The 17,062-nt window shown below is 37.2% G+C and overlaps 1 protein-coding gene across 1 annotated transcript in view; it reads left to right on the top strand.

Moving 5' to 3' along the window:
- Positions 1-17,062, top strand: part of POLR3B (RNA polymerase III subunit B) — a 79,605-nt gene that overhangs the window by 25,291 nt on the left and 37,252 nt on the right. The window contains exons 13-19 of the mRNA XM_030468058.1: positions 4,289-4,450; positions 7,026-7,226; positions 8,344-8,506; positions 9,987-10,140; positions 12,141-12,215; positions 12,969-13,067; positions 16,391-16,518. Of these exons, the coding sequence (XP_030323918.1) occupies positions 4,289-4,450; positions 7,026-7,226; positions 8,344-8,506; positions 9,987-10,140; positions 12,141-12,215; positions 12,969-13,067; positions 16,391-16,518 (982 nt within the window). The remainder of the gene's footprint in view (positions 1-4,288; positions 4,451-7,025; positions 7,227-8,343; positions 8,507-9,986; positions 10,141-12,140; positions 12,216-12,968; positions 13,068-16,390; positions 16,519-17,062) is intronic.

The following is a 17,062-nucleotide window of genomic DNA, read 5'->3' as shown; positions in this document are numbered from 1 at the left end:
CGTGTTCCTAGAATAAAAATCCTGTTGATTTAAAATCCGAATGAAGAATAAAAAGAAAAGATTCCCACGTGAGGGGAAAAACATAGGGGTCTAAACAATGTAAAGACATAAATGGCATTGTGTTTATAAAAATGTGTGAAAACAATAGCTGCTAATTTCACACCCCATGGGACAAGAGAGTAGGAAATGTGCTTTAGCTTTAGATAACACTGCTGTATCCAGTAGCCAAGCTGGTTTACAGAGCTTTCTCTTAGTCTTTCTGCCACTAGAGGCTCAGTAGGCCAGGTGCCAGCTGAGGTGTTAGCAAAACCTACCGATTTCAGGCTTAATCTTTTCACCTACCTTTTCTCTTTCCTTAATGTGTTCATTATTTGCTAAGCATTACTCTGTTCTTTGTCCTCTTTTTTTTTTATTTTTATTTTTTTTTTTTTTTTTTTTCTAATGCAGCTTGCTTTGTATGGGTGAGATATGGAACAGCACCAAAATCCGGCACCCTGGAAAGCAAGGGATTTCTACCCTGTGACAAAAGAATACCGCCTTGACTTCAGAGATTGCCTAATCCCAGCTGTTCTGATAATATAATTAAGGCTGCCTAATGTCTTTAATTTTGCAACCAGTTTGTGTGAAAGGGAGAATTTGGCACTCTAAAGGCTTAAACGCTAAATAGCAATCTCAAGGCGCCTAATTAGAATTCTCTGACATTAAGCTAATTGGTGAAACTGTATTTCAGCAGCTTAACTTCTTTATTAATTTTTCTTAGGATTTTCATTGAAAATCAATTGATGAGCTGTCAGTATTTTCTTTTTCTTAAATGTAATTTGCTCTTTAGTGCTCCTGTCTGGAGCAGGCTGAAAGGCCCTGGACTAACTATGAAATCCATTGAATATTATCACTAGCATTCCATCCTTTTTCTTTAATCACTTGCTCTTGACCTAAATAATGTGATTATTGCAAGACTTTACTTTGCCAGGAAGAGACTCGAGAGTCTGTGAGTGAAATTAGCAAAGTATGCTAATTTCAGTCTGGCAAATAGTAGCAAGTTGGTGTACTTGGGGTGTAACTTATTTTATTAGCTCAGAGAAGAGGAACGATGATGTGGCTTTATAATGCCTGTGGCATGTGGAATTAGGAGATTTTTGCAATTTTATGATCACAAAGTCAAATATGAAAACATTTTCTGAGTAATTAAAAAAAAATCTTCTGTTAGGTGTTTTGGTAAATGTTTTAAGTCCTGCTCAAAACCTTTGAGATTAAATGTATACCATGATTGATTTCTGACAGTTCTTGTTTAACTGGGCTAGCAGACATCTTAAAACTGTGCTCATTCCTTCCTTTTACTTTTTCAATAATTACCTCATAATCTAGTTTTTGGAGACTCCAGTGGGTTCTCCTTCCTGATATCCTTCATAAAAGATACTTTTAGTTCTGATGGAAGTCTGATTTAAGTGAGCTTTGACGTTGCAATTGAGTTGCAGATGACTTGATTCCTTTTGGCAGTGGTGCAAGGGTATTGCCTTGCAAGTGTTAATGGTGCTATAAGCATCAGGAAAGGAACACTTTCCTCTCATATCAAGGCCAGGCCTAAAAAAAACCCCACTTAAACAGTTTTCAGCAAAAACTCTGTCCAGAGTGGAAATAGGATTCCATTTTTGTCTAGGATTAGCATATAGCATGTGGTATCACTTCTTTTACAGTTTCATGACTGAACGCTGAGTATTTCTTATGACTTACGGCGTAGACTGTCAAAGATAATCCACTCTGTCTCTCCATGAAGACCACTATTAGCATTTCATTGCAAATCAGATGTCTATCTTGAGTTTCCAGGTGATTTGTTACTTTCATATCCCTAAATGCATTTGTGACACCAACAAGAAGGATAGCTTGTGATTTAGTTAGCTGCTCAACAGAGTCATTTGCCAAATGCTTTGGTCAGCCCAGCTGGGGCACGTTGGCTGGAAAGCAAATGAAAGCTGGTGGGTTATCTCAGTGAAAGAGGAACAGGTGGTTTGCTTTCTTCTTTCCAGAAGAGGAGGAAAAGTTGGGACTATGATGGAGAAAATTAAAGTTTAGTTTAATTCTGCATGTATGGAAATTAAATTGCACAGATGACCCCAGAATGTCTTATCTTGTTGTGACTGAATACCTAGCTTGTTCAGCCCTATGATGCTTTGTACACTGGGAGCTACCATTTCTGGCATTGGTAGCTGCTGCATTTTTAGTTCTTCTGACACTTGGAGCTGCTGTAGAGTCCCAGGACCGGGCTGCCAGGCTTTAGAATTTACGCTGCTTTCTTGCAGAGCTAATCACTGGGAACAGTTAAAATGTACCATGTAATGCAGACTTAAGTGTTCAGGAAGATTTCAGTGTCTACAGGGAGAGGCTGAGCAAACTGCAGAAGGAAAGCAGAATAAAGAGCAAAAAAGGTCAGATTACAAGTTTTGGGAGCCTCGTCTTTTTATGGCTATAATAAAAACTAGAAGTAATTAGTATACATAGAAAGGATATAATTGACTTAAATTGCAGCATTTTTGAAGGGTTGTATTGCTGCTGTCAGGTTTTTCCAATTCAGTTGTGTTAAGTATCTTCTTTTCTTAAACTTGTTTTTAAGGGAGGGTTGTAGGAAAGCATTGAACTTCCCAGATAGTGGTACTTCTAGAAAAGGATGGCAGTTGTTGAATTGGGTGGACTCTCTGTGAGTGTAATTGGTTTTCCCCAGATTGTGGTTGACAGAAAGTAGCAGGAAAATGTATCTGAGTGAGGAAGCTGCCTACATAACCTGAGATATATTTTGCCAGCTGTCAAGAGCAGAGGTTGCTTCTGGGCCCCTAAAAAAAAAAAAAATCTCTCTTAGTTCTGCTTGTCCAGGAGTAACTCCACCCTGTGTGCTTCAGTCTGTCTTGCAAACTGTGCACTGCTTCCCAGCTCTGTGCTGCCAAGTTGCTTCTCCTGAGGTCCTCTTACAGTCACTTGGGTGGCTATTTTGTCCACTTAAAGTGGCTCCTGGGAAGGGGCACTTTAAACAGCCTTTTTAACTTTTCATAATAGACTGTCTTAAAGTGACTACACTCTCTACAACTCCCTGAAAGGAGGATGTAGCCAGGGAGGGGTTGGTCTCTTTTCCCAGGCAACTCTCAGCAAGACAAGAGGGCACGGTCTTAAGTTGTGCCAGGAGAGGTTTAGGTTGGATATTAGAAAGAATTTCTTTACAGAGAGGGTGATCAGACATTCATAGAATCACAGAATCATAGAATCGGCTGGGTTGGAAGGGACCTCAGAGATCATAAAGTCCAACCCTTGAACCACTGCTGCAGTTACCAGACCATGGCACTGAGTGCCACATCCAGTCTCTTTTTAAATATCTTCAGGGATGGAGAATCCACTACTTCCCTGGGCAGCCCATTCCAATGCCTGATCACCCTCTCCTTAAAAAAATTCTTTGTAATATCTAACCTAGACTTCCCCTGGCACAACTTAAGACCATGCCCTATTGTCTTGTTGAAAGTCGTCTGGGAAAAGAGACCAACCCCCCCTGGCTACACCCTCCTTTCAGGGAGTTGTAGAGAGCGATGAGGTCTCCCCTGAGCCGCCTCTTCTCCAGGCTGAACAGCCATTGGAATGGGCTGCCCAGGGAAGTAGTGGATTCTCCGTCCCTGGAGATATTTAAAAAGAGACTGGATGTGGCACTCAGTGCCATGGGCTGGTAACCACAGTGGTAATGGTTCAAGGGTTGGACTTGATGATCTCAGAGGTCCCTTCCAACCCAGCCAATTCTATGATTCTATGACTACTTACTGCTTTACCGCAGTTATTCCATCCACTGACTTGAAGCTGGTCTTGCCTCCAAATCTTGTGTGTAATTCAGGATTGTCCATTCAGGGTATGAAATGTTTAAAAAGTTTGAGGCTTTAGAAAGGAAAAAGTAGATCAACTGAATTATAAGGTAGCAGATTAGGGTAAGCAGTCAGTAAATGGATAATGTGGAAATGGATGGATAGTTTAAGATACTGTGAAAAAAGGCTTAAAGCAAAGAAAAAAGATGCATAGGCTGAAACAATTCTTGTATGTAATTTGCTTTCTGTTATAATTTCTCTAATATTCCATTTTAATCTAACAAGTAAAAAAATTAAGAGAAAAATATTGAGAAACAGAGTGAGTATTTTTTAACTGACAGGAAGTATAAAGGTAGAAGTAATAAACATGATTTTCTCCTCTGTCCTTCTTCCCCCTCCACTTACCAGACCTGGAAAGCTACCGTTTTTCCCTTAATCCACTTCTTTTTTACTTCCAGCTTCTTTCTCTTCTGTTTGAAGATTTGTTCAAAAAATTTAACTCTGAACTGAAAAAGATTGCTGACCAGGTGATCCCCAAGCAACGTGCAGCTCAGTTTGATGTAGTGAAGCATATGCGTCAGGATCAAATCACCAATGGCATGGTCAATGCCATCTCCACAGTAAGTATTTTTGTTTTCCTTCTAGTATGTAAGGTTTTTCCATCATAAGGAATGATGGAAATATGTATATTTTCTTCTCATGACTAATAGGTTTGGTCATAAAAGCAAATCTACTTAACATTCTTTATAGATTTAAATTGCAAATCTCTGTCATGGGCAAGGCTTTTGGAATTCACTGAAGTGTCATTAATCATTAAACCACGTTTTCTTTCACTGGTTATTTCAAAGTGATGCTTTAGCATTTATGAAGTAATGGTAGAAACAAGCAAATTTAAAATAGTGATCACGTTTGTCGTTCCAAGTTGCTGTCTTCTAGGTTCTACTTGACCGTGTGGTCATGGTATTTTTTTATTCTCCAGATTTAGCTATGGTCAGGTTACACAATTTGTCCCAAAGTTGGATGAAAACAGCAGGAAAACATAATGAACAGAAGACAACTTGGGGGCAGGGGGAGATAGCAGGAAGGCAAAACCCCCAAAAGCTTAGTTTTGAGCTTTTTAAGGGCAACGCCTTTTTATTCATATGAAGTTGCTAATGTAAGAAAACTTGCAGAATAGAAATTTTTGCTTCTCTGCTAATGATAATGAACTACTTAATAGGGAATGCATACCTTGTTACTGCAAAAAACCCCATAATTAAGCTTTATTTGTCCTTGTTAGACTGTAGTGTGTGTCTGCCTTCTGCTGGAATGGATATTTTCATTCCAGTGCCAGTCAACAAGAACAAAAATGCAGTTACTAACTTTGCCCCTTACCTTGCACATCTGGAAGAGCAATATGAGAGTTCTTGAAATCTAGCTACCAGCTTCTAAGAGACTTTGAAATATGTGGTATTTTTTAAGAAAAATTAGATTAGTATTTTAGTAGCTGGTAAAAACTGTTCAACTTCATTTTTAGTCTTTGGAACTATTGAGAGGGCTTTTCTGCATAGCATGAAACATAGGTTTTTCTTCAGTTCTTGTAAATAAAATTGACTCAACAAATTGCATCCAAAACCACCAACAGTTACTTACAAATCCTAGTGTTTAAGCTTATCACTATTTAGCTTTATGAGTACCCCAAATGTAGTTAAATCTCTACAGTGCATGTAACCAAAACAATTGACAGATTTGTTTCTCTAAATGCTAGTAATTTCTTCTGGCCAGTGCCAGTTTTTCCATTTGGACTGACAGAGATAAATCTGCAAACTATTCAGCACATATTGTGAAGTCTTCCTTCTTCCACTATCTTTGGATTTTTTTTTTTACTGCCACATAAGCAGTTAAAGACCATCTGCTCTTAAGCATTGAAAATAATTTCTCAGGAACAATGCCTAGTGCATACTATTCAAGAGATTAAGCAAATACCATAAAATCATTCTTGGAAATGGCAATCTTCAGTCTCACCAGAATGCTGCAATAGTAGTCTCAAAGAGCATGAAATAACTCAGCAGTTACACCAGTGGCATGCAAAAGAATTTGTAGCACCACTGCATCAACTGCACAGTGGTATTCAGTGGTATGTACTACAGGTAATTCTTTTTACCCTGGAAAATACTAGAAGAGAGGGTAGATGAGGCAGTAATGCCATGGGTCTAGTAGATGTTTCAGCATTTGCAAAATCATCTCATGCCACTGAGGGAGCTACTGTCAGTTCATAGGACTTTACAGTCAGAAGTTCTTCACTGGGGATGGTCGTGCAACAGCCCTGACCCCAATTTAGGGGTTTTGGACAACTCTGAAGGAGTCAGTCTGTCACTTCCAAAGCACAAAGAATTTTTCTGTTATTTCTTCAGACATTCAGCATTTTCACCTCCCCTTTCTTCCAGTCTTCTGGGCAGTGAAGAGGAAACCACATGCTAGTTTAGGCTACAGGTGAAATAGTTTCTTGTGCAAGGAAATAATACTTATTTATTGTATTCTTCCACTTACATTCTGAGGACTCCCAGTCCTTACAGGAGGAAATGATCATAGGTTGAACCCTTCCCATAAAAGATGAGCAAGTGGGCAGGTTTCTTTTGGCTAACTTAATGTTGAGGTTGAACATTATGTCTTCCACTTTCTGTAACAAGGAAGAAAGGAGTGTTCTGGAGACTATTGGATATGCTCTCCAGTGAAAGCAAATAGCAAAATCATTTGGATGGGTGGAAATTTCTTTCTGTCTGTCCCAAAATTTGCTTGTGCTATGTCAATAGAGAAGCCAGGCAAATCACCCTCTGAAAGGATTTCAGTGTAGTGTACAGCAAGCAAGCTTCACATTATTTGTTAGCATTGGTGAGCTTCTGGTACTACTTTGATACTACTTACCAAAAAGTCTACTGGGATTAGTAGGAAGCATTCCTTGGGAAAGCGTTACCCTTGGGATCTTTATTGGCTTTGGACTGACCACTCACATGGTGGCTGGGGTAGACAGTAGTAATGGGGACAGCAACTTGCTGTATCCACTGACCGAGATGGTGAGAACTGTGTATGGGGTAGATGTCATGAAGTCAAAAATGGTAGCACCAAATTGTGAGATTTTACAGTAGAGATGACAGGTAGTGTCAAGACAGGGATGGACTGCAATAACTTTTTTGAAACATTAATTTTATTCTACAGGGCAATTGGTCTCTGAAAAGATTCAAAATGGACCGTCAAGGTGTGACGCAAGTATTGTCCCGCTTGTCTTATATCTCTGCTCTGGGAATGATGACCAGAATATCTTCCCAGTTTGAAAAGACAAGAAAAGTGAGTGGTCCTCGATCACTTCAACCATCTCAGTGGGGAATGCTTTGCCCATCTGACACTCCTGAAGGAGAGGTGAGGAACTTTTATTTTGCTTTCAGTATTTCTTGTCCTGAGGACTGGAGACTATTTTGAAGCAGGTGATCCTCCATCAGATGAAGAATTCTGAAGTGGAGGTTTCTGGAGACAAATTACCCACAGCCTGGTCACACAACTTGTCTTCTCACGTCCTATCTATTTGCATCCTTGTTCTCCTTACTATATTGCCTTTTTTTATCTTTTATGGCTGGAAACTGTTCAGAGATCATTTGCCTATATGCAAATGACATGAGACATCCCATTTTGGCAGCAGAGCTACTTGTTCTTTTGATCAGAGTAGGAAGAGAGGAGTCCTTGACTCTTACCCTTTGTTCTGTAAAATAGATTCTGTTCTGAAGTTGCAGCATCAGTGTGTTGCAGTTTTCTAGAAACATGTATTGTTGTTACAGAAACAACTTTAGCCATCAGCTTGGGGAGGAAAAAAAACCTTTGTGTGTTTTACTTTGAAGACATCATCAAGCAATTTCAACCAAACAGTTGATGCTGACAGTCTGGGTTTTTCAACCAAACAGTTGATGCTGACAGTCTGGATTTTTTTTCTTCTTTTCTTTCTTTTTTTTTTTTCCTGAATAAAATACTGGGAACTCTGAACTTTCTGGAATAAATATGTATTCAGTATGAGATAATTTTATTTAGCAGCTGAAATAATATAGCACTGTATAAGATACTTGGATATTTTTCATTTTAAAATGTTAAAGTTTGTGTTAGAGCATACACAATATGTGGCAAATAAATAAATAGACCGATTCTGTATTTCTTTTATTCTTCTAAATAGTTTTGAGGAAAGAAAGCTTCTTTGCTTTGAAGAGAAAGATACAGGGTTATACATGAATAACTTAAGAACAACAAGTTGCTTGCCTGTATTTTTTATCAGGTCATAAATGCTAAAATATTACCTTTCAGTGTGATATAGAAATTCTTCCTTTCTTCATCTGAATTCTCAGTGTAGTTAATTCCTAATGTAGTTGATTTCTTTCACTTCATACTTAGACTATTTTTTCTTTTTCTTAAGGACAGTTTTGGAAGAAAAAAGATATGTGTTGTACAGATATTTTGGAACAAAATGGATAAAAGGTTCATTTTTTCATTTTAGGCTTGTGGTTTGGTTAAAAACCTTGCCCTCATGACTCACATTACTACAGATATGGAAGATGGCCCAATTATTAAGCTAGCCAGTAATCTTGGAGTTGAAGACGTCAACCTGCTCTGTGGTGAAGAACTTTCATACCCAAATGTGTTCCTCGTTTTCCTTAATGGTATGTAACTTTTCAGCAGTCTGATTCTGATTTGTTGCTGATGGAGTTAGGCTTTGGAAACTCTCCAACAATTTTTGGAGCACAGTCAACCATAAATGCCATTTTACACCTGTATGTAATTTAATCTGTAAATATTTTGATATGGTTATGCAGAGTAGACAGGCCAGATGATGACACATAGTTATCTAAAGCTGTGTCCTCAGAACTCTGCAGATGTGTGTAGCTGGGAAATGGAAGCATTTTCAAATATCAGTACTGTTTTCAAGTACTCTTGTATGAATAGGCACAATAATATGTACATTCTATTACAGATTTGTTTGCTGTATATTTTTTCAGGCATTCACCAAATGAAGTACCTTTAATAAAGTTAGTTTTAAAATGAGAATCATGCTGATAAGATTGTAATAATTTAAATTTACAAATTACAAGTTGCCCTTTAAATGCTTCATGAATTATTAGGAAAAATTAGACCTTGGAAAACTGGCCTCTTTTCTTTTTTAAAGGCATGATTTGGCATATGAATGCTGTATCTGCATATAATCTTTCAGCTTTTCTAAATCAGGAGGTACTATATGAGATTTCATACTGCTTTAAAAAATTTTATTTTAAAAATTACATTTTAATAACTACAACTGTGATTTAAAAGTATATTTTGTCATCTTCTTCCAGGGACTAGCATTTGATGTCTTTGACCATGAATAAGTTCTCCATTTACTTTTGATTTAAACAGCAGTTGTTCTTCATTCCTGCCTTTTCCCAATAACGTAAAAGCAACACTTAACCAAACTGCATTCCTTTGCCTTGCTTTTCTGTAGCACTGTGTTAAAGATAAGGTTTAGTGAGGTGACATGCACTCTTTTTTGTCTCATTTTATGATCCAAAGGGGAGTGCTGAGCAGAAATACTGAACTTCAAAAGTTCAGTCTGTGGTATGGACCAAGATGGTTCTGTTCCCAAATGTAGATGATCCAGTACTAAGTGAGGCAAACTCATTTACTGTTCAGTCTACTACTTTTGAATATTTTTACTCTTTTGTTGTTTCACCACACATCAGAATACTTACCTGTGTGCTAAAGTGCCCTGCTAAGAGCAACAGTTGTTGAGCTAAGTTCCTCTAGTGCTGTAAATGATCACATATTACAGAAATCTTTCCAAAATTTATGACAAGGCAGCAGGAGGATTTGTTGGTCTCTTCCTGGAAAACTTGGATCCATTTCAGTACAGCTGAAATTGCAGACTCGAGAAGCATTATCTGCTTGTACACTAATTGATGAATGGGCACCTGGGCTGACACATATTTGAAGACAGCTGGATGAAGCACATCATTTAGTTGCTGAAGGTAGCTGGAGGCAGATAGATGGCCTGTGGCACTTCTAAAAAATATTTATTGTGATAAAAAACCCCACCCAATTGCTATTTATGTCAGAAGAAGGAAATTTTATGTCAAGAATGCGCCATGAACTTATTCCTTTTCTGAACAGGTAACATCCTTGGTGTTATACGAGACCATCAGAAATTAGTCAACACATTTCGGATAATGCGTCGAGCAGGTTACATCAATGAATTTGTTTCTATCTCTACAAATCTTTCTGACAGATGTGTCTACATTTCCTCTGATGGAGGGAGATTGTGCAGGTAAGCATCTTGTCAGAATTATCTCACTGGTGAATTTATTGTAAATACTGTTTTATGCACTGGAAATACACTGGGTTAAGACTTCATGAGTACTGATTTAAGCAAATTCAGTAGGACCTGAGCATGCCTTTTCTCCCTAAGTAGCCCTACTTCAAAACAGACAGATCTGAGAAACATACTATATAGTCAAGCAACTTAAAAAAAACCCAAAACAAAACAGATACAAACAAAAATAAGACCCAACTAAACCCAAAGAAAGCCCCAAATAAATCTGTTTTGTTTTCAAACAAAAGCCAAAACAAAAAATTGATTCTGTCTTATTTAAGAAAAAAAAGGGGATTAAAATCAGATTGATTGGCATGTGCATTAATGTCCAGTGTCATTGGAGAGTTTTTTTTTTACTTCCTGTGAAGCAAGAAAGGAGCAGCCACTCTCCTGATATCCCAGGGGCGTGGTATCATATTTTAGAATGCAGAGCTACTTGTTGTCTTTGCGGGCCTTTACTTCTGATGCAAAACTTCCGTGGGCATGTGTACTTGTACCAAGAAATATGTCTCACAGTTTTGGTTTATTTCATTGTTTACCCTTAAATAGGCAGGAAATTCAATAAACCTGTGAGGAAAGTGCCTGCCTGGAGATGCTTGCAATCAGTGCTAGAGAGAAAGACTCTCATGTCACAGAGTCATGTCACAAAGTCATGTCACAGAGGAAAGCAAAAAGAAATTAGGTGACTAAAAGGAGAAAGTGGAACATAATAAAACTTTTAGGCAGAAAATCAGGTCATTGTATAGTAGAGGATACAGACTCCAGTCAGATTATGGCAGTGCTATGTTAGGTTATTCACAAGTAAAACATCTCCAGTTTAGCCTAAAAACCAATGCATAAAATATGAACAAAGCAGAGACTGAGAGAGGCAAAATGAGTTAGTAAATATACACATATTTTAGCATTGTCTAGCTGTTGTGTGTGGGGGGTTTGCATACTTAAAAGAAGCAGCAGTCCCCACCTTATTCATTATTTGAACGTGAGAGCATCTTGAATGCAGTTTTAGGCAGCTAGAGACTCCAAAGTACATGTACAAACCATCATTTAATCTTACCTGGTCAAGAGATCCAGAGTAGGGCCATACTCACTAGCTGAGAAGTCACTTTTCTGGTCAGGGCTAATAACCAGCCATTCTGCAGCAAAACTTCTGATTTGTAAAATAAAGACAAATGAAACAATGTGGATTTCCAGGATTTTACCAAGTTTACTTTGTGTCACCCTGCAATTGTTCAGATACCCCTATAAACCATTTAGAAGTGCCCATTAGTCTTCAAAAAGTTATTTAGATTTCAGAGTGGACTCCACAAGTATCTTGTAGCTATTTGCTGCTCTTTATAAGAGCAACTTGTCCAAATAGCAACAACCCTTGACGTTTCTTTCTTGCATGCCATCCTTTGTGTCAGTGTTTCCCTGTGGTAAGGAAGCCTTCAGAGATCCATGTGCCTTTAAAATTTATGGATTCATCTGAGGTCACCCATAGTAAATGCCTGTACTTTACATCATGTAAGTAACAGCAAAATAAGTTCTTGAATGTGGACACTTGAGCACAAGTTCATTCAGTGATGTATGAAGTCCCTGCAATATCTATAGAACTTTATGCTGTTCTTAGCTTTTTAGAGTAGGTAATCTTAAGTCTTTTAAACACATCAACAAAATGCGTAGATAAAACTTATAAAATGTTAGTTTAAACATTTAGGCGTGGGGGGGAGGCTTCCTCCTCAAAACTGAAACCTTAATTTTTCTTTTACACTTTTTGGGGTACTTCACAGACAATAGGTCAGTTCAGGATATCTGTGTATCGAACTAAGATCTGAATAATTAGTGATTGTATTTATGTGGCTGAATCAGTTAATAGTGTATAAATTTTATAAATGTTTTGCATAGGCAGGGTTCTTTTCTTACTGTAAGTATAATTAAGATACCTGCCTAAGTATTCTTTTCTTTTTGGATTGCAGACCCTACATAATTGTCAAGAAGCAAAAACCTGCAGTTACCAACAAACATATGGAAGAACTGGCTCAGGGTTACAGGTACACAATTCAAGTAGCCCACATTCACCCTCACATCTATCTAAATGCTGTGGAAGTAGCTCAGTCAGTCAGTATTGGGGCTTGCTATGCAGGAGTCTGCTCTCCTATATAAATTAATAATCAGTATATTGTCGGTTTTCTGTTTAAAGTCAAATTAAGCGAGGTCTTATTTTGTTGCACCTAGGGAATCTGGTGTTTATATAGAATAAATACATCTCAAAGCCTTATCTTTCTGCAAGTGTAAGGTCTGAGGCAGTATCATCCTTCTCCTGACTGAAAAATCAAGCACTTAAGGAATATCAACTTGACTGCCCCAAACACGGCACATTCAGGATTATTTTTGAAAGTGCTTGCAAAATCTTAGTTTGAGTGTTTAAAAATATGCAATTACACAGAAGTGTTTAAATTTAATTGAATTTTCCAAAGCCATCACAAAAAACTTACTAGGTTACTCTTATGCTTGCCTACATTTATAATAATGATGAGTACATATAGGAATATTTTTTTCTTTAGTTGTTCATGTAAATAACATTGGTCAGACTGTGAGGCAGTGAATGGGCAAGGGAATTAATTTTTTAAAATACAGATTTATTTAAATATGTGAAATGCACAGAACTTTTAATGTAAATGTATTTATCTAGATTAACTTCTACACATTACATTGCTTCAGTACATGTATTATGTAGCTCTATATTTTTGCAGAGATACATGAAAAGCAGTACTTCTGCTTTAATTTTTTTTATTTAACTGTAGGAACTTTGAAGACTTTCTGCATGAAGGCCTCGTTGAATATTTGGATGTGAATGAAGAAAATGACTGTAACATTGCACTATATGAACACACAATTAATAAGTAAGTAATGTTTACACATACCCTAAATTATCAATGGGACAGTTACAAAAAGTAGCTTAGCTTTTGGGTTTTCAGAGATCAGTTTCTGTTTCTAACTCTCAAAAATATAAAATACTTAAAGGTATATCCTTTGTTTCTCTTGATGTGGCATTTTTTTGTTATAATCACTGGGCTGCTCATTGTAAGTAATGTCTTATGTCTGTAGAGGGACTCCAGACAACCAGCTTACATTAAATGTCTTAAGTATTGGGATGGGACTTTTGGATGTGTAACAGCCCCTGATAAAAATGTCTGTACCATTCTGTGTATTCTTTACCACATATGCAAAATCCATTCCTGGTATGTGATTTTTATTTAGAAAGATATCCCAAATTTTTGTGTTTTCCACATATATGAAGGGCCTGATGCTTTGGCTGTTTATCTTGTGACTGACTAAAGAGCCCACATTAAAGGAATGACTCTTTTAAATTTTTAAATTCTCCTATCTTTATACTTTTTTTATGTTTCTATGACAATATCCTGTCAACTGAAGGCTGCATGTAAGATGTTAGAAGCTATTTCCATGAAATGTTAGATCAGTAGATTTATGCAGAAAATGGATTTTCTAGATGTTTTGACCTGGTCAAGTACTCATCGAAGCCAATAGAAATACATCATTGATTGCAGTGGAGCTGGATGGGACCTTCAGTTATCTTTAACCTTTGCCAGATGAAATGCATTAACTGTTAATTAAATTGTATTGCCTCAGCCCAGGCTTTTGAAGACTTTATCACTTTAAGAAATTACTCTTGCATGATCTGGTCTGGTTTCTGTATGCGTGAGCAAAGAGGAGCACACACAATTGCTGTCATTTGTGCCAATATTAAATAACTTCCACAAAGCACTAGAGCTGAAAAGTTGAAGTTACAGGACACCTGGCTCAGGTAGGAAGATTAATGGGAGCGTATCACATGAAATCACTGTTTAGTCAGAAATAGGAGGAGGCAGTGCCCTTCCAGTGGACTAGTGCAAGAAAATGACTTCTTGGTAACTGCCAGAAACTTTGGGAGGTTTCTGTGTTATTCATCACCTTGTTATGGGTTTAGCTTCTCTACTGATAGCTAATAGTGCTGTAAGTATCTGAATTGTCACCATTATGAGTAGATTGCTCCTTGTATCTATTGGCATTCCCTACATCCTGAATAGGTGATTTGTGTACCCCCCTCCCCCAGTTGATCATCTTGAATTTTAAAGGGTTCAACCATGTTGGTACAACTTGTTCTGGTAATACAACTGATACAATCCACTATTGTGAAGTATCCCATTAACATTCCTGCCTTTGTAATGGAGGCTTCTTTTAGCTACACTATCCTTTCTTTACCTTTCCAATCCAATTAGGGGTTTTTGCTTTGGAGGATTTGACTCTATAATGTGTTTCTTCCTTACCCCACCTGTAACTCTTATTTTCAAACTCATAAGACTTCTTTCCTTTCTTTGGCCCATTTCTGGCAGTTGCATTTTGAGTTGCAGAAACTGAACTGCTCTGAGATGTTTGAAGGTCTCTTTAGCACTGTGGAATACTTCAAAAGATACTGGGTTCTGCATAGGTTGCATCTTCTTTGGTTGAAACGGGATCAACCTCAACGCAAAACTACTTGTGTTGGTACCAAGAGTATATATAGGATATATATTTTCAGATATACCTCATCTGGAAATGTATATGTATTTCCATACACTAGTATCTTCCGAAGAAATTTGCTGACTTCACTGTCAGTAATTGTAAAGCTTCCTGTTTTGTTGTTTGAGATGTGTAAGCAGTTCTGTGAAGTTCTGCAGACTGAGGGAGCTGTCTGCACTCTGAGTTTGCTTCTCTTTTGAGACCATTTCACAGTTACTTTACTGAAACCGGGTTTCTATCATTCCTGTTTTCTTCAGACAGAGTTCAATTAAAATAGTTGCTTTTTATCAAGTGGAGAAAAAAAGTGACTGTCCACAGACCAGCAGGTGATTTTTAGGTTCCTCAAGTATAATTTTGATTTATGAAGATTTTGGGGACTTTAAAATTATTTCACTAGGATTGCCTCTCAGAATTTACAAATTTTTTCAGCTTTCAGATTTAATTTCTTCCAGGAGTACATACATTGTTTATGTAAGTGCCTGCTTCTTCAGTCTGTTTCTACTTATGTGTAATTCCTAAGCCTTTTCAAGCTTGTGGTACTTTACTGTCGTTTGAGTGTTGTCATAATAAAGATTTTTCCAGTAATTTCCTTTTCAGACTCTTAATGTTTAATAATCAAATTAATTCCTTTATCAAATTTAAAAAAAAAATGAACAAAAATATTCCAGAAGACTTCCAAGAGAAGTCCAACATTAGAGTTTTTAGAATGCAGTGAGTTTAGGTGTGTGGGAGATGCAATGTATGCCTAAACCCAAGTACTGTGAAATAACTCTAGAACATGGTGAAGTAAATGGTTTGGATAGGCTTTGTTATAATTACCTTTATTTCAAAATTCCCCATTTCCTAGTTACTTATCTTGATTTAAAAAGCAGATGTGTTCCAGCCAAGCTTTATTCTACAGTCCATCCTTAGTTGTTAATCACTCTACTTGCATCCCAGTGCACACTGATTCAGTTGTCTTTACTGAGCATTCACTTCCTCCTCTGAAGCTCATGCCAGGTAGAGAATTTTTTTTTACCTCAGTATTTACTCTTTATCCCTCTCTTTTTACTTCTCATCAATACTGCCTTCTTACAGCATAATTACTTCCAAAATATTTGGAGAGCATTTCAAATAGTGTGTTATTATGGCATATCACCTATGGCACTGGATCTGGTTTGGACACAGATGTTTCCCCTGTAGCTGATATTATATAACTGACCTTGTAAAAAACTAAAACTACACTTCTGGGGTTTTTCTGTATCTGAATCTGTCTTGCTCTTCCTTTGTCTGTTTCCTCTGTGGATTTATAGATCTTTGAGACTGGTAATTTGATGTGGAGGACTGTTGTTTGTGAGAAGAAAATCCTTATGACATTTTGGGTCTTACTGAGTAAACTGATGTTTTGTTGTCTTACTGACCTCGCTCAGGTTGTTGTTATATGGAGGCTTTTTCCCCATGGTGGAAGTTCATAAACCCTCATTTTTTTCTCTTTCATTTCTTTTCATGTCAAAGCACTTAAAGCTAAAAGAAAGTTACTAGGTTTTTAAAATTAAAAATAAAAGTTCCTTAGTGAACACATATTTTGAGGTTTTACTGACTTACAATTTTCCTAAACAGAATTTAATCAAAGTATTATGAGATGTTTCTTCAAAAGGTTTCTATAATTGGTATTTTTTCTTTTAAGAGATACAACACATTTGGAGATTGAGCCTTTCACACTTCTTGGTGTCTGTGCTGGGCTGATTCCATATCCTCACCACAACCAGTCCCCAAGAAATACTTACCAGTGTGCCATGGGGAAACAAGCAATGGGTAAGACTGGTTTTTTTATTCCTATTTGTCATGTTATGTAGTAAAAGTGACAAAACAGAAATTCTTTCCTTCCTCATTCACATAAAAGTTTGGCTAGGAAGAGGAAACGAGCTCTTCTTTAGCTCAGAGGATGAAAGAGTTTAATCTATAAGTTGGGCAAATTAAAATACCGGCCATTTTTACTTAATGGAGACTATATCTTCAGCTCTCAATATTTAAAAGATTTGGAGAAACTGGGGAGCTATTGGCTTTTTGTTGGGTTATTTTGATAACCATGACTTTCAAGTTTTCAGCATAGCTTCTGGGTTGGCAGAATGTTTTTTGTTTTTTTTTTTTCCTCTTTATGCTGTGATAGGCAGTTGGTTTCCAGACAAAAAGTGTTTAAAAGTGCTGCCACAAAGCAAGACAAAACACAGAGAGAGGAGAGTTTCTTTGAATAATTGAGTAGGTGCCCTAAAAATAAAGAAATAAATCATTACACTAACATTAGAGAACAAGAGGAATCAAAATGTGGAGGAAAGAGAGCTTAGTTACTTGAACACTT

This window comes from Calypte anna, chromosome 1, assembly GCF_003957555.1.
Source record: "Calypte anna isolate BGI_N300 chromosome 1, bCalAnn1_v1.p, whole genome shotgun sequence".
NCBI lineage: Eukaryota > Metazoa > Chordata > Aves > Apodiformes > Trochilidae > Calypte > Calypte anna.
The sequence above is the reverse complement of the archived record's forward strand: the minus strand, read 5'-3'. Positions and strand labels throughout refer to the sequence as shown.